Source organism: Lycorma delicatula, chromosome 13, assembly GCF_047948215.1.
Source record: "Lycorma delicatula isolate Av1 chromosome 13, ASM4794821v1, whole genome shotgun sequence".
In the NCBI taxonomy this organism is placed as follows: domain Eukaryota; kingdom Metazoa; phylum Arthropoda; class Insecta; order Hemiptera; family Fulgoridae; genus Lycorma; species Lycorma delicatula.
Window position 1 is genome coordinate 8,624,517 of NC_134467.1, and position 22,479 is coordinate 8,646,995.

The 22,479-nt window shown below is 31.7% G+C and overlaps 1 protein-coding gene across 1 annotated transcript in view; it reads left to right on the forward strand.

The window, feature by feature from the left end:
• The window catches only part of LOC142333905 (uncharacterized), a 101,759-nt gene that overhangs the window by 19,033 nt on the left and 60,247 nt on the right, over positions 1–22,479 (forward strand). Inside the window, exon 2 of the mRNA XM_075381501.1 lies at positions 6,983–7,288. Within this exon, the coding sequence (XP_075237616.1) occupies positions 7,138–7,288 (151 nt within the window). The 5' untranslated portion in view covers positions 6,983–7,137. The remainder of the gene's footprint in view (positions 1–6,982; positions 7,289–22,479) is intronic.

The window sequence follows — 22,479 nt, forward strand, 5'->3', positions numbered from 1 at the left end:
ATGTACAAGACTACACTTCATTTACACTCATACATATCATCCTCATTCATCCTGAAGAATTATCTAAACGGTAGTTACCAGAGGCTAAACAGGAAAAGAAAGAAGAAAGTATATCTAACAATAAGTTAAAATATGCGTGTAGTTTTAATAACCTTGGGCATTTATTTCATATGTGAAGAGTCCATTTGAAATTCAAATATGGAACACTCAGTATCTAGTGACAATGAAACTGGATTGATCGGTTTAGTTTAATTTTTAAAAAAATGAAAGCGTTAGGAAATGTTTAGTCGGTTTCATTAAGAATTACGCTCTGGTTTTGAACCGATCAGCAATTCCTAAAACTATGATAGCTAAAGAACAAGCTAGGAATTCAATATTGAAAGATTATGAAAATACGAAGAAGCTCTTGTTTTAATTTACAAAACTCAAACCGCAAAATAAACATTCAAATATGGAACTGGGAAAATAGATTTATTTTATGATAAATTTCTTAACTTAATGTGTGTTTTGTATCAAAATAAGATTATGTTTGATCTTGATAGTATGCTTGGCAATAAAAAGAAGAGTTTTTAAAACAATGTGTGTCTTAAATTTTGTTTATGGAGATATTTTGAATACAACAGATTAATAAGAATTAATTTATACAGTTTATTGATGATTAAATCGTTTAAAATTTGGCAGAATAACAATCTAGGATAATGAAATATCTCGACAACTGAAGATCATCAAATATTTGATAACTGTTAATCAGCATATTGAAAACGTGGATACTATTACCGAGAAAAATCTTTGATTGATTATCTGACAAACGTTGCAAGAAGTCTGTTTTGGTAAAAATTTGTAATACTTGTTTCTAACTAAAAATTTTAACATGTTTGAAGAGGACAAATTTATTTATTACTAGTTGACCAAAGAAAAAATCTTGTATTCATTCGGAATGTTTGGGTCTGTTAAATGATAACAGAAACCTTTTGGAAAAATTCATAACCGTGCAATACGATAGAGAATAAAGCATAATAATGTATTTCCAACTTAAAGATAATGTTAATTGTCATTAAGAGTTTGTTACACAAATTCATGGAGTTACAAAGAATTTATCCCTTATGCTTTAGGTAGTTTGAGGCTTACGCCAGCAATAACTGATGGTGATATTAGCAATATCAAGTTTTTGGTGAACGCACTATGGCATCTTATCATCCCTGCTTTTCCAACCTGGCTTTTGCGGTCTCTATCTTAATTATTATTGTTAAATAAGAAAATTGTTATGCACTATTTCATATTATCACATATTTCATGTTATAAGTTAACAAAAAAGCTCTGATTGATGCATTTACAGTTTCGCAGAATACTTGGATGGATTTAAGAAAAAATAATTTGAAAGTTACCTTATATGTAATTTTTAACACAAAGTTAACTTCCTTATAGACAACCCTTGTACAGTATAGTTGCCGGTGACCTCAGTACCTTAGTGGCAGAGTAACATCTCTGACTTTTATTCACAAAGTTCTGGGGTTTGAATCTCAGTCATTCTTGGTACTTTTTATACTAAAAAAAAAATTTTATAATAAAAAATAAAAATAACAAGATTGCTGTAATCAAGTGAAAGGTAGTAGTTATAATTTTTGACATGGAGAAGTATGCATGGATACGATTGATGTCGTAACCATAATGGTTCTAGGTGAACCAACATAACATACCAATCACAGTCGTTCCTCAAAATGCGGGGATTTTATCATTATAAGTATAAAGTATACGATGAACATCATTACTTTCAAAGAAAACAAATCTTGATTGGTTCTTGCGTTAATGGCTAACAAAGACTAAGATAGTTAAAGTTCTAATAAAATAATTTACCCCTTCCTGTGAAAGACAATATATAAAAAAATAAAATAATTTTAAAAAAAAATTATTTATTATTATGTTTTTGCTGTGTCATACTAATCAGAAAACATCACTTTATTGAACTGTGTTAAAGATAGATTCTAAATAATTTTAGGATAAAATGAATTTTATCTTCTTTATAGATTTTATTTTATTATTAAAAAAATAAAATAAAAAAAATAAAATTTATTTTATTTCTTGTACATCGTTTAATAAAAAAAGAATACTTTCATCTGTTGTTTACACTATCTGTCCCAGTGTTTTTAATGGTACTAGTATGTATTGCTTATTATATTGCCAGTTCTTATAATGAAAGACTCAACTTGCTGATGTACTTATAATATGTTCAGTTCAGTGAAGAAGACATAGATAATGCTTTTCAATCTCCTTTCTAGCACAGGCATGGGAATTACTTTATTATCTTTTGAGCAGATTTGTGATTCATGTTAGATTGTCTATAACAATTTTAAGGGAAGTTTTTTCCGTACTATACTGTATATATAGGGAATGTTTTTTTAAGGTTTATTTCTTGTATTTTAGGTTGCATTTAAGTTTTAAGAATTTGCAAGAACTCAGGGAAACCCTTCAACTCTTAATTCATTTAGTAAGCGACACTCCTTATGTTATTATTGTCTTTTATCGATTTGTTCCACTTATTTTTTTTTTAATAGTAGGATGACTGTACTTCAAAAATTTTAATAAAAGATTGTGTAGTTTTTCCTTTGTTTTATATTGTGTTTACTAAAGCGATATTTAAGTGAAGATAAGGTATTATAATTAAGTTTGCTAATTAATGAACTTGCCTACATGTGCTTATTTATTCATAATTAATTAGAAGTTTCTCTATATAAATATATATATATGTACTAAAATAGCTAGTGCAATATAAATTTACCAATTTACAAAAAAAAGTTTTTTGAATCCATGAAAACATCTGTAAAATGCTACATCAAGTAATATGTTTTATTACATATAAATACAGGGTCACCATGATTAAATATTGGCTAGAATTAAAGTAACTTCATCAATTTATTTATGTACGTGCATGCGCAAACACACACACGTTTTTGTTTATCAGGAATTTTTAGTTGCTGCTATTTTTTAAAAATAGTTTTTTAATTTTTCTATTCCCTTTTTAGAAATGTTATATAAAGTGGCTCATTCGTGCTCACAGGTTAGCCTATGTTTGCTAATTATATATTGTAATTCTTTTTTTTTACAAGGGAAATAAAGGTTGTTTATTAATTCATTTAATAGGAAGTGCATTCCATATACAGCCTACTACCATGTCACATTAAGGTTTTATTGTCTCTACAAGTCCCACGTAGACTGTACCAGGATCACACCTTCACCCACACAACTGAAAATAAGGAAGAAGGGATCAAAGGGTTGTGTTACCCTCAGAAAGACTGAGATATCATAAACAAAATCGTGCAAAGAAAACTCAGAGTCTCTTCCAGGTACCGGTCACCTAACCTGGGCTCATTTATCCTGGAGTTTGAGTCACATTTATCCGGAGTGAGAGCAGCAAATTATTATTTAAACGTAATTTTGAATTGACTAGCTAAAATACATTGTATAACAAAATTGCTTTTCTTTCATAAATTAAAATGCAGTATGCTGAATATAAATAATACAATAAAAATGAAATAAAACAGATTTCCAGAAGTATTAGTATCTGTGAGAAAAATTAAATAATACTTTTTAAATTCTTTGTCCCATAGTTTGGCGTTAACTTCTAAATTAAAAATTCAAAATAAAATTGATAAAATGTTATTTATTTTATTTTTTAATGGGATTTCTTTTTGAAATCAGTTTTATTAAAAAAAAAATTATTTCATATTATTTCAAAATATTAAGGAGTCTGCTAAAAACACTGCTCACATGAAAAAGAAGCTGCCTGTAAGAAATAAAGATTAGAAACTTGCATCTGGATAAAAATAAGCTAAGAAATAAATGATAAATGACATAAAAAGATTACTAATGAGTATGTGTTAAGGCTCTCTGGAATACAAGAATGTGTTATTTTTTTTACTACATTATAGTAAAAGTAGGATAAAGAATCCAGAGAAATAATGTTAGAAGATTATTCTAGGTAAAGATATTTTCTAGAAAGCAAGTGTATATGTACTACTATTTTGTATAAGTTTTTTAATAAATTTTCACTTGAAAATATTTTAAATATCTGAATAAAAAAATGAAAATTAGTCTGTTAAAGAACAAGACTAGATAAAAAAACATAGGGGTTGAATTGATGACCTCCGCATTTTAACTCCACTCTCTTTGTGATTATAAGCATTATATATAAAATTAATAATTAAAAATACAAAGGTCTATGTTGTAATAGAATATCATGAAATTATCCCACTGAATAGGCTGTTCCACTGTTCTATTAAATTATCTTTAAATAAAATATCACATACACACACACACATATATAAGTTTACAACCTGTTGAAAATTAAATGAATCCTGTTGTTATAGGTTAATGTCCCACACCAGGTATCCTATTCAAGCCTCTTTGTCCCCTTTGCTTTATTGGATTTTATCTATTTATAACATGCAACCCTTAATGTACAGTGAACTGGAAACTGGTATTTATTATATAAATATATACAAGACACATACAGTACATGTCACACTGACACAATAATATGATGTTGTTGTTAAGTTTTGCTGTTCAAATAGGTTAGCATATTTGATTAGTAACTGTTTTACTGAAAATTTATTTAATTTACTTGTGTTTGTACACACACACACACACACACACACACAAACACACACACATGTATATATATATATATATATATATATATATATATACACACACACACACACAAAAAAAAAACAACTGCCAAAGTATTGGATGAATTTACCAGTTGCAACGTTCAAAAAGTAATGTAAAATCTTTAAAAAAAATCTAAAAAAAAACAGTAAAATAAAAAGTAAAACGAAGTCGTAAAAAATTCTACAAAATTGGAAAATAAAAAAGCCTTAAGAAGTCGTTAGATGTTCTTGACAATTTTACCGTATTAAAAAGATTGTTTTAATAATGCTTATAAGCAACAAAATTAATTTTATAAACATTAAGATCGAAAAAAAAGAAACTTTTTCAAATTTTTTTAAAATTTGGAACCCAAGTTTCCAAGAAGGTTTTTTTTTATTGATTACCAAAATAAGATTTAAGCTTTATAATTTCCACATTTTTAATAACTTTTTTTTTTATTTTAGGTACCTTTTACTCTGTTGGGAAAATGTATTTATAAAGTGACCCCTAACAAAAAAAAATTAATTTAAGGAGATTATTGTTTAAAAATATTGAAAAAATAAAGTATAATTTTTATGAAAATAATGAAAAGATTTACATCTCAATTTACATCTGGAATATAATATAGTTGTCAAAAGTAGTTCAATTTTAATAGCTCTTTAAGTGATGCAGGAAAATACAAAAAAAAAATTACTTTTAATAATAGAAACAAAAAACACAATATATATTTTCTAGAGGTGGGGAATAAATTTTAAGACTACATTTTCTAAAAAGATTCACATATAAGCTTAACAAATTTACTTAAGTAACGTTTTCCCTTAATCTAACAACCTCTTCAATGAAGGCTGAAATAAGAAAAAGTAAATTTTCAAATATTTTTCTACATTTTAGGTCTGGGGTCTATAATTTTTAAAAAAAAATTTAGGAATGTTTCTATAGCTGTATATCTTTCAAAACTAGTATAAACTTTCAAAGATATCTAAAGTGAAGCGAGATAGAGCAAAAACAAACATAATACCGCATTTCAATTATAAGAGGTGGGGATTGATCTTTTGAAAGACATTTTTGGCATTATTTATATATACAATGCAGGTAATAAATTCACTTAAACAAAGTTTTCTCTGAAATACCTCTGAAATTGATTTTTTTACATTGAAATTGGTTTTTTCTCACTTCCTTAATGAATTTTGAAAAATTAATGCGATCAGCGCCCCATAAATAGAAATATTTGAGCCAAATTTAGAGAAAATCAGTTAGTTCGATCCTGAGATATAATGCCAAAAGTAGTATGACACAGTTATGTACATACATACATATATGTATATATATATTTGTTGGCTCAGTACTAGTTGAATCCATCTATTATCATTGATAGTAGTTGATAATAATGATTTAATACCACCTGCAATACTACTGAGGATGATGCTGGATCATATTCTTGAAAAGATTTTCTGTAACCATATTTTTAGTTATTATTTTTTTAATTTATTGTGGCATTAATTGTTGTGGTCACTCATCACTAAAAAATGTTAATGACATGGAATAAACTGCATGAAATGTTCTTAACTTCTCTGATCTATGATAATTGATTCACTGAACATTGATATCGGTACATTATTTTATTTCATATACCTCCTCACTTACTTTGATGTTATTCCCCCAGATGTTCTCGTTATTATTATTGTTTTAAAGCGAGTTGTTATTTTTTCTGATTATTTCATGAATGATTTTATTTGTAACAGTTGCCTACTAATTTTATTGAACTGTTGTTTGATATATAACTGTTGTTTACATTACATTGTACTACAAAAGTGCATATAAAAAGAAAAATTAAAATATTTTGAAATTTAATATTGTTTTGACAGGATCAAGAAGTTATATTTCCCTTTAATGTCTTTTGGGTTTGATTTTTTTTGGCATTAAGTAAGTGGAATTTGACAGAATTTATTATTGTATAACTTTCCTGATACCAACTATAAAAAGGAATGTGATTTTTATCGTGTAGAAAAATTCCTTATTGGGATTTGGCCCTGCAATGTTCATTGTGAGAGATGACACAACACTACTGTTCCGATTTATGTGAGTTAAGTGGCAACAATCTCCATAATTGATAAATATTCATTGATTATATTAACTTAAATTCAGATTCGTTGAAATAGTTTGTAATTTAGTGACGCTTTTATATTGTGATTGTTTGAAATGGCTTTATGATAAAACTGTAATGAAGTTATTTAATTCTCAAGGTCAGAAATTATGATTAAAATTATTAATATCAATGAAAATATTGCTTTTTCTTGTTAATTATTATATTTAATTACAGTTTTCTTGTTTACAGGTCAATTATTGAAGTTATGAATGAAAATTACGGTCGGAAAGAAGAATCATGTTGCAATATTTTTTCAGTAATTAATGATATTAGATTGAATTCGGTACAATCTATGTAATGATTTATATCACCACAGTGGTTATTTTAAATAACTAAATATAATTATGTGGAGCTCTGTTGCGCCTTCCAATGAAGATGACATCGCACCACCGTCTAGATCTAAACATAGCGTAACACTTTTAGGGAGTCACTTATATTTACTGGGTGGAAGAAATGGAAATTTACCGCTAAAAGATTTATGGAGATATAATCTTGGTAAGTTCTTTAAAGATTCATAAGTGTTCGCTTTTAATTATTTTAGTTTACATTCACTGTAGGATGTAGGTGTTATACGTTGTTTAAAGAGTAAATATCATTGTAGGTGTTATACGTTGTTTGTTACAGTATAAGTTGTTTAAGGACAGATTTTCAGCTTTTCCTCTCGATTAATTGATTTTGGCTGTACATTGGTTTTTTATATCAATGTATCCTGAATTGATAGACAGGTTATATTGATTAATTAACCTTGAATGAGGCCGGGTAATACTATTGAGAAGTTAATAATAAAATGCCGAAAGTACATAAAAGATCTTTTTAACTTTAAATATTAATAACGATTAAAATATAGATGGCAGATATTAAAGGAAGGTTTCATTTAAGAATATTTCACAATATCAAAATATTTCATAGACGGTGTCAAAATATTTCACAGACGGTGTACTTGTTCATGTTGAAGTCACTCGTGTCGTCGTCTTGACAGAACAGCCAAAACAGAAATCATGTTTAATTCATTCAGTAGGTAGCCATGAATGCTCGAGTACAATTTGTCGAGCGGTTCATAGAAACAAAATCGAATATAGTTGTTCAATATGAGTTTCAAAAGGCTGTCAAGGCCTTTTACTTTGTGTACGATATGAAAGATTAAGGACCACAGGATGTATTAAAGGCAAACAACATCATCATGTTGTTTGCCTTTAATACATCGTTTGACTATAATAAATGTCAAACAAGTGCGATAGACATTTATTCGCATTCCACACAAGGCAACACGACAAGTAGCATGTTAATTAAATATTCCTTATTCATAATATGCTAAGGAAACATTTAAAAGTTACCCTTGTAATCTTCAATTACTACAGGTAATCTCACAAGAAGGTGAGATTGCTTGTAACAATTTTGCTATTATCGTGCTTGTTCGTTTAGATGATGATGACGGTTATTTTAATAAAGTTGCTTTTTCCGATGAAGCTACTTTTAATTTATCGGAGAAAGGTAAATAACAAGACATCAGAATTTTGGGCTCAGAACTCTGGATTTCAATGCCGAGCATATTAGAGAGAATCCATAATAGCTGTGTTTTGTAACAAGTGACAGAACGATTGGTCCGTGTTTCTTTCACGAAAAAATTATGATGGCAACGTTTACCTCGATATGGTAGAAAATTTTGCCTATTGTTAGGTATAACATTTACAACGCAATATCATTTTTCGACAAGATGCTCCACCGCATCGAGCCACATCTGTTGATGAATTTTTGAACACAAATTTCCTAATTGGTCGTGATAGTATAACAGTTTGGCCACGAGTTACTGGATTTAAAAACCGGTTCTTTATATGAAATATCAAATGTCATATTTCTTACTCTTGTGTTGGAGATATTGAAAATTCAAAAGTAAGAATCGTCTGCATTTACTAACATTGATGCTGATATATTGTGTCGTTCTTAATAAAAGTTGGATTATCATATGCACTAGAAGTGGAGCGCTTATTGAGTGCTTGTGAATTTTATATCAAAAAAGAAACCTTAAAGTATGATCAATCTTATTACGGAAGAATTATAATTGTAGGTAGTATAATATAATTTTTATAATCAAAGTTGTAAAGATCTTTTACGGACAAACTGTATAACTGATCTAGCCGGGTCTCAAACTTTCGTCTTCTCACACAATAAAGGCAAGTGATCAGCACACTATTATGACTCTCAGGTATTGATTTATTATCAGTTGTATTCAGAGACTTTCCATAAAATTTTCTCATCTCTAAATTTTGTGTTCTTTTTAGAATTTACCTTTATCCCAGTAAATATCCTTCCCTCTCTACAAATCTGCCAGTATTCTACTACCTTTCTGTCATTTTTCCTGTATTTTCCTATTATATTAGTCTTTTAAAAGATTTATTCTTCATTACAAATTATTGCTTTTCCTTATGATCTCTTTATTTTTAATCGTATTGATCCATTTTATTTCCCCGGTATTTTTTTACTACAGCGCTGTTATAAAATCTTCCTCTTGTATTATACAAAATTATTGTTTTTTCTATTAATATGTATTAGTAGACTATATAAAACAATTCTATAAAACACATATGAAGCTTTTCAGTGATGTTAAATTAATCTTTTTATCGGTTAGAAGTCTTTCAATTTGCTGTACGGCTTTTCAATTAAGGTTCTATCTTGACTCTTATTTCTTTTGTGTAGCTTCCCGTTCCACGTGTAGACATTTTCAGATATTTAAACATTTATACTTTTTCTTTTGGTTATTTCTTTTTTATTTTGATATTTACTTTTTCATTTTGTTTTGACGATAATAATATATTTTATTTACTCTTATGAATTCTTATTTAAATACTTTTTATCTTCTTTACTACTTCCATTTTTATTCTTAGTAAATTTTTTATTTATTTCTTGGATTGTATATGCGCTTACAGAATAAAAGGGAACTTTGCCAGACTATATAAATTGTTTTTTCTCCATTTTATGTAAGCTAGTTTTTTTTATATAGACTATTGACTTGGACTTTTATAGAGCTCGAAAATGTGTTTATATTTCCAATGATTTAAGTGCAATAATGGATTACACATTAGTATTATACCGTATGATCTTATGTTTTGTTGAAAAGAAATATTAATAGGAGCACAGTAATAAACAGGATTAATTAAATGCTAAACTTTTTTTTTTTACAGGAAAGTTTTTAAACTCCAGTTATATAACAAATAGTTTTTTTTAAAAAAAGTTCTTTTTTGTATAGTTTTACTTTATAAATTATGAATATTAAATCAATGTACCAGGGACGTGCAATAACACTGGGGAACAAAAAAAATTTTTTTTTGTGTTGGGAAGAAAAATATGTGATTCTGATAGTATTTTTCTCCTGAATTCAAATACAATTTTGCTTTTTCCCCCCCGTTATGCAAGGTTTCCGAGAGACAGACATTTATAATTTCAAACATTTTAATATTTTCTCCATTCTTAACTACACAGTATTCAGAAATTTGACTCCCATAGAAAATAAGAAATGACGATATTCTGCTATATTTCGCCTGTGGAGCATCCCTCTTGATGGTCCAATAATTGGGCGGCATATTATAATTACATTTGCCTTGATACCTCTTTTCCATAGCTGAAATCTCCTGATGAAAGGGTTCCCCGTGCTCATCGCTCTCTGCATCAAGATTTTCCAGAAAGAAATCTTGGTGCAAGTGCAGAAAGTATACTTTTAAGGACATATTGCAACCCAAATTTTTATAAGATGTTATAACATCGTTAACAATATCATGGTAATTTTCTGCCTTTAGATTTCCCAAAAACTTTTGAGTAACATTTTTGAATGCTTGCCAAGCTGTTTTCTCTAGTGGATTCAATAGTCCTCAAACTTTTCATCGTGCGTTAGTGATCGTAATTGTGGATCCACAAATACTCCTTTAATTTTTGCATCACTAATTTTAGGAAACTTGTGTTTTAAGTACATGAAACCAAGAGTATTGTCCATGGCCTTGATGAAACTAATTAATTAAGTTTGATAATAAAGTTATCAAACTATTAATAAAGTTTAAGTTTAAAAAATTAATCCTAGTTTGATATGTAACGGAGGTAGACACATTTTTAGGATACACAATGGGAGTCATGTTTCACATTTTTGTGTTCAGGAATGAGTGATTCATGTCTAGGCGTTGTTTTCTAATGAAATGGTTTTTCTGGCCCTACTATCCTATTCACACAGAAAACAATAGTACTTTGTGTAACCAATCTGCAGACCAAGGATAAGTGCAATTACATTCAAATCACAAATATTCCATTTATACACTGCACATTGAAGCTTTTCCAATATAAATTTAAAGTTTTCATATGCTTCTTTCATAAAGCAGAGTGAGCCACAGGTACTGTTGGAAATTTATTGCCATTATGCAGAAGCACAGCTTTTAAACTAACTTTAGAGGAATCAATGAACAAATGCCATTCTGTTGGGTATGTTCATTACAAAGTGTCTCCATAAGAGAAGAAATGTCATTATAAAACACTAAGCCATTTTCTTCAGAAAAGAGTCTTTAAATTCAAAATGATGATTACGATAAGTACATATCTCTGTATTCTTTTGAAGAAGATTCCATACTAGCCAGGAAGTAAGCATTTCAGACTGTTTTTTGGATAACTTTAAATCTTGTATGAGATCGTTAAAATTTTCTTGTGTCAGTAAATTAGGCTCAGATGAACTGCTTTGTTCAGAAGTTGTATCACCAGAATCTGTTTCTCTTTCTTTCTTACTTCTGTCAGACTCTGAGCTTTCTTCATTTAATGTCACATGTGGTGGAGGCTCTGGTATGGGCAATTCTTTGCAGTATGGAACTGGTCTCATTACATTTTGCAAGTTAGGGTACATCACTGTACGTTTTGATTTTGACATAATCCTTTTAATGTTAAGCAGAAATAACAATCAGAAGAGTGATCTCTGGGTTCCATCCGATCATAAGGATAGCAAATGGCATGTGGCATGTGCCATTTTTCCATGCAGAGAGAAGCCTAGAACATGATAAACAAGATGTGTGGGGTCCAGGTCCTTGTAAGGTCCCTGACTTTATACCCATAATAAAGTTCATAACACTTTTTTACTAATGGAGTAAAGTTTTGCCTTTGGAACTTGCGCGTCACTTCACCACATACATAACAAAAATTGTTAGGTTGATTTAAACAAACTCTAGGCATTTTTTAACCGACAACTAATTAAAAGAAATAAAGTTGTAAATATGTAATACACAATAATTCAGACATACAAGTACTCATATTGACATGTTTACTAGTTCACTACTACCTCACAACCAGCATCGTTCTGATGAATGTGTACTACATTAGTTAACGTTTGTACATGTCTATACATGTTTGAATCTGCATAACAGTAGCAATGCTACCCTTTGAGTTAGCTCATTGGTTCCATCATATTTGCAGTGCTGTAGGAGCTTTTACTTGACAATGGATTAATGGACGAAAAAACATTTTTAAATAATTATAATAACAAAAAAACTGTGGGTGATGGAGAAATTCCGAATACATATTTGAAAACAGGATAAAAAACTGCATTAAGTACACCTATTGGTACTAATGTGACAAAAATCATGTTGACCAGTGATATCAATGACACAAATTGATGTAGAGAAAAAATGATTTATTCAGTGACAATGAAATACACTTCGTTTCAACATCCCACCGTTCTGTGAACTTTCTGATTCCTGCAGCATTACCTTGATGTTTGAACCATTTGTGTACCGTTTTTTGGGCCATTTTGTTGTCTTGAAATTCTTGCCATGTAAAGTCTTTGAGCGGGCTGAACAAATGAAAATCGAATAGGGTGAGGTCTGGACTGTAAGGAGGATGTGGCAACACCTCCTAACCCAACTTCTTGATTGTTTCTCCCATTATTTGAGTGATACAATAGTTTTGAATTTTTTTTTGGTGGCTGTTTGGATTTGGGCTCAAAATGGTGTATCCGTGTTTCATCACAGTATGATCTAGAAACCTTTTGCTTCAAACCGTTCTTTGAGCTCAAAACAAATGCTAATCCTGGTATCTTTACGGGTTTGAGTCAACCGTCTTGGAACCCATCTCGAACGTGTTTTGCAATAATTCAGCACATCATGAATGATGGAATGTATGGTTCCAACACTAATATTTACCATTGTATGCCAGAGACCAAACAGCAGTCCAAAGAAAGTGAAAATGCTTCCATCTGCAAGTAAAGTCACGGCTACAGTTTTTTGGACAGGCAGGTCCAACACCAAAACCCACCAGGTTGGTCTAGTGGTGAACGCGTCTTCCCAAATCAGCCGATTTGGAAGTTGAGAGTTCCAGAATTCAAGTCCTAGTAAAGGCAGTTACTTTTATATGGATTTTAATACTACATTGTGGATAGCGGTGTTCTTTGGCGGTTGGGTTTCAATTAACCACATATTTCAGGACTGGTCGAACTGATACCGTAGAAGACTACAGTTCATTTACATTCATAAATATCATTCTCATTCATTCTCTGAAGTAATACCTGAACGGTAATTCCCGCAGGTTAAACAGGAAAAAGAAAGGTCCAACACCAAACCAGGTTAGTCTAGTAAACTCATCATCGCAAATCAGCTGATTTCGAAGTTGAGAGTTGTAAGGTTTAAATCGTAGTAAAAGCAGTTACTTTTATATGGATTTGAATTCTAGATTGTGGATACCGGTGTTCTCTGGCGGTTGGGTTTCAATTAATCACATATCTCAGGAAACGGTCGACCTGAGACTGTACAAGACTTACACTTACATATCATCGTCATTCATCCTATGAAGTAATACCTTGTGGTGGTTCTGGTGACTAAACAGTAAAAAGAGAGAAAGGTCCAACACCAAGGGGTATTACACTTCACTTCTGGACCGATAAAAGATGCTATTCAGGTTAAACGTCCAAATCTAACCAAATAGAAAGTGCTCTTTCACCAAAGTGCCTGCACACACATTTTGGGTTATCGCTGCAAAATTCCATGAGATGTGCTTCAAAGTACTTTCACGTGCATTGGATTCGGCTTCCGATGGTTATTTCCTTTTCCCAAACTTGATAAGACGTCTCACTAGATGAAGATTCACTTCAGAGATCAAAGCGAACAAAGATACACTTTAATAAGATCAAAACTGAGACGACTACTTATTTTGTAGATTTGAACAAATCAAATTATACTGATGGATTAAAAAGTCAGAGAGTTGTTACTTTGTATTGAATTTTAAGGCGATTGTGTTGAAAAATAAAAATTTTGTAAAAATCTTATATTTTCTTTATCGGCTCAAGAACTTTCCGAACAGCCCACATAGGTTGCTACTTTATTGTTGGAGAAGGTAAATTTAAATCCCTTACACTTGATAAAATATGTGTACATTGTAAAAAAAAAACATAATGTAAATATTAATAAACGAGTTAAATTTAAATCATAATTGGGTTTGGCAAATAATTCATTTAATTTAAATTAAATAATAGTTAAAATTTATATTTTAAAATCTATTTAAATATGGAGAAAATGTATAACTTTTTACATACAAATTGTATCGGTAGCAGAATAATTTATTTTACTTTAATGAGAATATATATATATATATACACCTACTTATATACACACCTACACATATAAAATTAAAAAAAAAAGTTGTTTTTTTTTTTATATACATAATTTTGATACTTTAGACTATTTATTCATTTATTTTTTTTATTAATAAAATTGTTTCCAAGAACCAGAGATCTCTGAAAATTATTTAATGGAGTTAAAAAAAAAAATGCAACCAGTGATAAAAATTAATTTCAATAAAGTTGGTTGAAATAGAATTTTTATTTTGCTATTATTGGTTTTTGAGAATATTTTTAGTTTTAAATTTATTACAGTAACCGAATTTGATTAAACTTAAATAATTTTAACGATTAATTATTCAAATTCTTTTGTCAATCTCTTCTCACTTCAAATTAAAGCTTCAACCTGTTAAAAAAAAAATGATAGTATTTAGCGTGTCTGAAAACCCCTCTTGACATAGTAATTTCCTTTTGTTTTTTAATCGATTCAATAGCAGCGTCTATATGCGCTTCATTCAGGTACTCTTGTTAAGGACTTTTACAATGTAATGTGTGGTGGAGATGCTATATACTATAGACTGTTATACTTTGTAGCCCGCCATCAACTTGTTTCCATTATCTGTGCTGCATTGTCAGCAGTTTTCAATACAGTTACCACTTAACCATCCCTCTCCCTTAAACCTATCTGCGATTACTTCTTCATCATTCCAGTACTTGGTTGTATTTCATCCCCTTGATACCCTCCCCACTGTCTCTCTCTCTCTCTCTCTTTCTCTCATGCCTTTTCTTCTATTGTCTATCCATACCACCCGTTTTTTCTGTAAGACATCTGAGACATTTATGTGCTATTATATAACACTGGCAATTGTCATTGTATGTCTTCCTTTCTTTTGCTTTTTAAATTTTCTAATATATCGTTATATAATCTAAGAGTTTTTGATGGATTACAGTATAATATAAAAATGTAGTATCTTTGAGGGCGTTAAGAATATTTGTTTGTTATGAAGTACGTTTAAAAGTATTATTCGTTTTTTCTGACACGGTGTAGCAAATGTTATTAATTCTGTAGTATAAGTTTTATAGCTAAATAATGCACCGATCATTAATTTATAATGTACGATTCTGATCGGGAAAGGAACAGGCCTCTATTATATATCTTAAATGAGGATCCTTCTTACTTATATTGCATACAAGTGACGCCGGTCAGATACTTTCTCTTAAGTTAATGGTGTTCATTATACAGGCGGTCGCTGCAGTAAATAGAGTGAGGATGTTGTTTGCCAGGCTTGACATGTTAAAAAAGAGAGACTGGCGAGGACGCACAGGTGTGTGCTCCTAGGTGTTGTGTCCGCATACAGGACAGTGTCCTATGCCGCCCTGTCCGTGTTATCGGGTACACCTCCTATTGACCTAATCGCAAAAAAGAGGGTGGAGAGGGCACAAGGCAAGCCAAAAGAAGAGGTCAGGGATGCTGTTTATAATATCTGGCAGGAAAGACGGTCGCAGGAAGCTGTGGGTCGATGGACGAGAACACTCATCCCTAACATCAAGCCGTGGTTGTCGAGAAGATTTGGTGGGATTGATCATCACCTATCGCAGTTTTTTACAGGACACGGTTCCTTCAATAACTACCTGCACAAAATAGGCAAGAGAGAAGAGCCGATTTGCAATACTACAACGAGATAGATGATGCTGAGCACACCTTATTTGAGTGCAATAGGTGGGACACACTTAGACATAGTAAAGCACTCACAGGTATAACTCCGGAGACAACAATAGACTACATGCTAAGAAGCGAGTCAAACTGGTATAATTTTGCTAGTTTTGTTAGACAAGTTGTTGTACAGAAATACTCCGATGAGAGAAGACAAGGTGTTGGCTAGAATAGGACCGGGTGGACAGCCTTGCTGGTGAGGTCCAGCATGCTGCGGTGTGTTGGCACTGATGAGCCACCAAGGACTCCACGGGTAACAGTCAGGTAACAGCACACTGAATACTGAAGGGACCCGGCGCCGCGTCGCGGCGAACTGGGTCTGGCGTGGTGTCCAAAAGGGCAATATTAATAAAGAACTCTCAAAAAGAGCTAACCGGTAGGCCGGCCTGCCATGCCGGTACATAGCCGGTAGGTGGGAGGCCTATTTGAGTTTAAAGACACTCCCCTGGGCGGCGTAATACCAACAAGTCGGTCCGGCCCAGGGGAGCTGAGAGAAAAAAAAAGAAGGCTTGACATGTTAACCCACCGGGTTGGTCTAGTGGTTAACGCGTCTTCCCAAATCAGCCGATTTGGAAGTCGAGAGTTCCAGCGTTCAGTCCTAGTAAAGCCAGTTATTTTTACATGGATTTGAATACTAGATCGTGGATACCGGTGTTCTTTGGTGGTTGGGTTTCAATTAACCACACATCTCAAGAACGGTCGGACTGAGACTGTACAAGACTACGCTTCATTTACACTCATACATTTCATCCTCTGAAAAATTATCTAAACGGTAGTTACCGGAGGCTAAACAGGAAAAAGAAAGATTGCGCCGGGTGGGATTTGTCACACGAATGGAGAGCAAAAGAGTAGTCGCTATGGTTTTAGTTGAAAAACCGCAAGAGATGAGATCTTTGCGTAGACCTAGATGATATTGGAAAAACAGTATAAGGTTTGATCAGCGGAAGTCAGGTTGGCTCAAGATAGCGAGAATTGTTTAACATTTGTTAGTACAACTAGCTGTTAATTTCAAATTCCAAAGGCCTTGAACCGAGTAATTTATCCATTTTGTTAATAAATTATCACCGATCTTTGTATTTTTACGATACTGTTCGGGTTTTTCAGATGTTCTTGATTGTTCCTGGTAGGTGCCTTTATTATTCAGGATGAAACAGAGGAGTGTACTCGTTTTTAAATAAACCATTAACCAAAAAATTATAAACTAAACTTTATTACTTTAGTTTGAAAGAATGCCATTTGTTACATAGAAAAAATCACATCTGGAAGGATTTCTCCAACTTCTGTAATACAGTTTTCAGTGGAGAGTTGATGAAGCCGCCCCACAATGTCTCCATGAGTGATCTGCCACCTCTATATGAATAGCCGTCTTCAGTTTGTGTAATGAATGGGGTTTTTCTGTGTAAATTCATTCATTTATGAACCTCCACAAAAAGAAATCGCACATACTAAGGTCGGGAAATCGAGGAAGCCAAGGCGCATCTCCGAACCTGGAAATCAAATGACCAGGAAACAATCCCAGTAGAATGTTCATGGAATGTCAGGTGTAGTGTGGGCGGTAGCCCACCTGTTGTTGGAGTTACACATCTTGTTCAAAGTTCAACATCTGTACTTCTGGCAATAAAAAGGTGTTAATCATGTGCGTGTGTAACAATTTGAATTCACTGTTATTGCTACACCCTCCTTTTCAAAAAACTGAATTCAAAATTATAATGAGGATAATGTTACGATAACGTTCTAGCGAGTAACTGAAATAAATGGGATTGGTTCACATACATTTTACAGAAAAAAAAAGTTTGGTGTTAAATTAACTGTGTAACGTTCATTCAAAAATGTGTACATTTCCCTGTGCCACTTTACATGGAATATCATATCTACTTATTCCTGTTGTGATTTATACCGTGTAAATTTATATGTCTGTTAGTATAAGTAAAACCAAACGGTCGTATTTTATTAATTAATTCATTTGATCGTTATAAATTGCACCGTAACATAAGATAATAATAATAGGAGTAGCGGTATTTAACATTATTTTTTATGGATTCGTTTAATTTTAAGTTATTCTTTGCATCAAGATAAATTTATGAGTATATTAGTCCTTCATTGTTATAGCAATGTCAGAATTCTTATACACGATGAGTTTTTGAATACTATGTAGAAAATGACACGAATAAAAACAATGTGACAGTGAAGGGTTAAATATTAATTAACGCGTCGCCCTAAACATACAAATGAGTGTATGTATTAAAATTGTAATTAAAAATTGCTTCTTGACAAGTGAATCTTTTTTTTTTTTTTACTCGCTATTGATTTATTTTACAATAATTGTACAGTTTTTCCTAGAAAGAGGGGAGATAAAAACGCTTCAAAGATGGAGTATTTCTTTAACATCAGTATTTTATTGAATCGGGTCTAACACATGGGGTGATTAAAAAAACCTTTTTTTTTCTTGTTGATGTCGCCACATAAGCTTAAAACTTGTGCGAGGGTTACGAAAACAATTTTTTAGCGTATAAAAAAATACCATGCCAGACCAGGAATCAAACCTAGGACCTTACACTTGAAGTTTTTTTTTTGGTTTTGGGTTGAAACGACCCAAAAACACGAAAATGTGTTGTTACAATATTGTATATAAAATACTTGATGAAATATTTTATACAGATTAGCGTACAAATTTGTGTAATGAATATTACGTCTATTTAAAATTTTTTGCAGAATTTTTTGAAAATCATATAACTCACTTTTTTTGTTACGGGTCAGTAAGAAATTAAAAAACGTGTAAAACAGTGTTGAAGTAGGGTTGTTGAGAATGATATTATGAATAGAATAGAAGAGGTAGAGTAACACCTTTATTTTACTTAAAGCTTTTTAAATTAACGTTATACATTACTGTTGACTGTAAATTCAATTCGATTCAAAAAAATCGTTGACTTACCCTGGAGCAGACATTGATAGCGACCGTAATTTGGTGATAATGAAATGTAGATTGGGGTTTAAAAACCTGAAGAAAAGGTGTCAGATGAATCGGTGGAATTTAGAGAAGCTTGAGGAAGAGGAGGTAAAGAAGATTTTTGAGGAGGACATCGCAAGAGGTCTGAGTAAAAAATATAAGGTAAAACATGCAGAAGAAGAATGGGAGAATGTTAAAAAGGAAATTCTTAAATCAGCAGAAGCAAACATATGCGGAATAAAGAGAACCGGTAGAAAACCTTGGGTTTCAGACGATATATTGCAGCTGATGGATGAACGTAGAAAATATAAGAATGCTAGTGATGAAGAAAGTAAAAGGAACTATCGGCAATTAAGAAATGCTATAAACAGGAAGTGCAAACTGGCGAAAGAAGAGTGGATTAAAGAAAAGTGTTCAGAAGTGGAAAGAGAAATGAACACTGGTAAAATAGACGAAGCATACAGGAAAGTTAAGGAAAATTTTGGGGTACATAAATTAAAATCTAATAATGTGTTAAACAAAGATGGTACACGGATATATAATACGAAAGGTAAAGTCGATAGATGGGTGGAATATATTGAAGAGTTATACGGAGGAAATGAATTAGAAAATGGTGTTATAGAGGAAGAAGAGGATGTTGAGGAGGATGAAATGGGAGAAACAATACTGAGATCTGAATTTAAGAGAGCATTAAAAGATTTAAATGGCAGAAAGGCTCCTGGAATAGACGGAATACCTGTAGAATTACTGCGCAGTGCAGGTAAGGAAGCGATTGATAGATTATACAAACTGGTGTGTAATATTTATGAAAAAGGGGAATTTCCGTCAGACTTCAAAAAAAGTGTTATAGTAATGATACCAAAGAAAGCAGATAAATGTGAAGAATACAGAACAATTAGTTTAACTAGTCATGCATCAAAAATCTTAACTAGAATTCTATACAGAAGAATTGAGAGGAGAGTGGAGGAAGTGTTAAGAGATCAATTGGTTTCAGTCAAAATATAGGGACAAGGGAAGCAATTTTAGCAGTCTGATTAATATTAGAAGGAAGATTAAAGAAAAACAAACCGACATACTTGGCGTTTATAGACCTAGAAAAGGCATTCGATAACGTAGACTGGAATAAAATGTTCAGTATTTTAAAAAAAATTAGGGTTCAAATACAGAGATAGAAGAACAATTGCTAAGATGTACAGGAACCAAACAGCAACAGTAATAATCGAAGAAGATACGAAAGAAGCCGTAATAAGAAAGGAAGTCCGACAAGGATGTTCCCTATCTCCGTTACTTTTTAATCTTTACATGGAACTAGCGGTTAATGATGTTAAAGAACAATTTAGATTCGGAGTAACAATACAAGGTGAAAAGATAAAGGTGATACGATTTGCTGATGATATAGTAATTCTAGCCGAGAGTAAAAAGGATTTAGAAGAAACAACGAACGGCATAGATGAAGTCCTACGCAAGAACTATCGCGTGACAATAAACAAGAACAAAACAAAAGTAATGAAATGTAGTAGAAATAACAAAGATGGACCGCTGAATGTGAAAATAGGAGGAGAAAAGATTACGGAGGTAGAAGAATTTTGTTATTTGGGAAGTAGAATTACTAAAGATGGACAAAGCAGGAGCGATATAAAATGCCGAATAGCGCAAGCGAAACGAGCCTTCAGTAAGAAATATAATTTGTTTACATAAAAAATTAATTTAAATGTCAGGCAAAGATTTTTGCAAGTATATGTTTGGAGCGTCGCTTTATATGGAAGTGAAACTTGGACGATCGGAGTATCTGCGAAGAAAAGATTAGAAGCTTTTAAATGCTAATCAGACGGGTGGATAAAGTGACAAATGAAGAGATATTGCGGCAAATAGATGAAGAAAGAAGCATTTGGAAAAATATAGTTAAAAGAAGAGACAGACTTATAGGCCACATACTAAGGCACCCTGGAATAGTCGCTTTAATATTGGAAGGACAGGTAGAAGGAAAAAATTGTGTAGGCAGGTCACGTTTGGAATATGTAAAACAAATTGTTAGGGATGTAGGATGTAGAGGGTATACTGAAATGAAACGACTAGCACTAGATAGGGAATCTTGGAGAGCTGCATCAAACCAGTCAAATGACTGAAGACAAAAAAAAATTACTGTTGTACACAAGGCCCGTCGGTGGCCATTGTGTGTAACATACATTTTTGATATACCGAATGAGTCGTAGAAACCTTACGGTTTTTAAAACAAAATAAGTTGGCAACCCTGACATTTAGGCAGGAATCGAAATTGCTTTGACTGAAAACCGGATGCCATTTCAATAACACCATGCGTTCATAGTGAAAATACATTTTAAAAATAGCGATTCCAGTGTGATTTAAAAAAATTAATTTAATATATTTTTTCATTACTTAAAGGACTGTCTAAAGTAAAACAGCCTTAGCACCTATATATTTGGATCCAAAATGAGAAGTGATTTTATTCATTATCTTTGTAAAAGTTATACTTTTATGAAGTTATAGACCGACATTGAAAGTTAAGCAATACTTTGCCAAATTTTTTTCCTTATTAAAAAAATAGTCAATCAGATTGATTCTTCACATAACCTTGAAGGAAACCTTGCATTGGAATACGAAATGGTAATTTTGTAGTATAGAAGCAATTCAACGCCTGATCGCAATTTGAATCGAGGACCTTCTGGATGAAACGCTGAGATGTTACCGTTTTTTTTTGTTTTTTTTTTTTGAGATGACAGGCATCGACTGCTTTGGTTATTTTGCCTATGAGAACGGGCATTTGTAGCGATGAAAAATGCCTTCCCTGACCGGGATTCGAACCGAGGATCTCCAGATGAAAGGCAAGATACTGCCGCTCCACTACGATCGGCATTATTATATTTATTTGTAACTACGAATAAATTAATTAATTTGAATAAAAAACTTTTAACTGTTGATAAAAAAAATGTAGAAAGATGAACGTGTTCCAATCTATATTATAACAATTTTTTTTCCTTTTTACGCTTGGAATCGTTTTCACGTTATAAAAATCTAAATTTAACAAACTTGAAATACTTATTTTACAAAAAGAAATTTTTATTCGAATAGATTTCATTTTTAGATAGCTTGGATCTGTGTCACGATGGAGTTCCCTCTTTACGTGATTTATATTTTAGTTATTTTCTGTTTCTAAGAAAGATGATGAGACCCTATTGTTGGATTGTTTTCTTGTTTTAAAAACGAGATGCAAAGGGAAAGGAAGTAGTAGAGATACTCTGTCTTAAGAGTTGCAATGGGTTGAATATGACCTAGTTTTACGTTATAAAAGTTTTTTTTTTGCAATTTCTTTTTTATACCGTATTTTTTGCGTGTTTCGTTTCTCTCCTTTTGTTTACTTTACTATTGTTACTTATCTTATCTCTTTCTTTTTCTTTTACATTTTCTTTCTTTATTATCATTGTTATCACTAAATT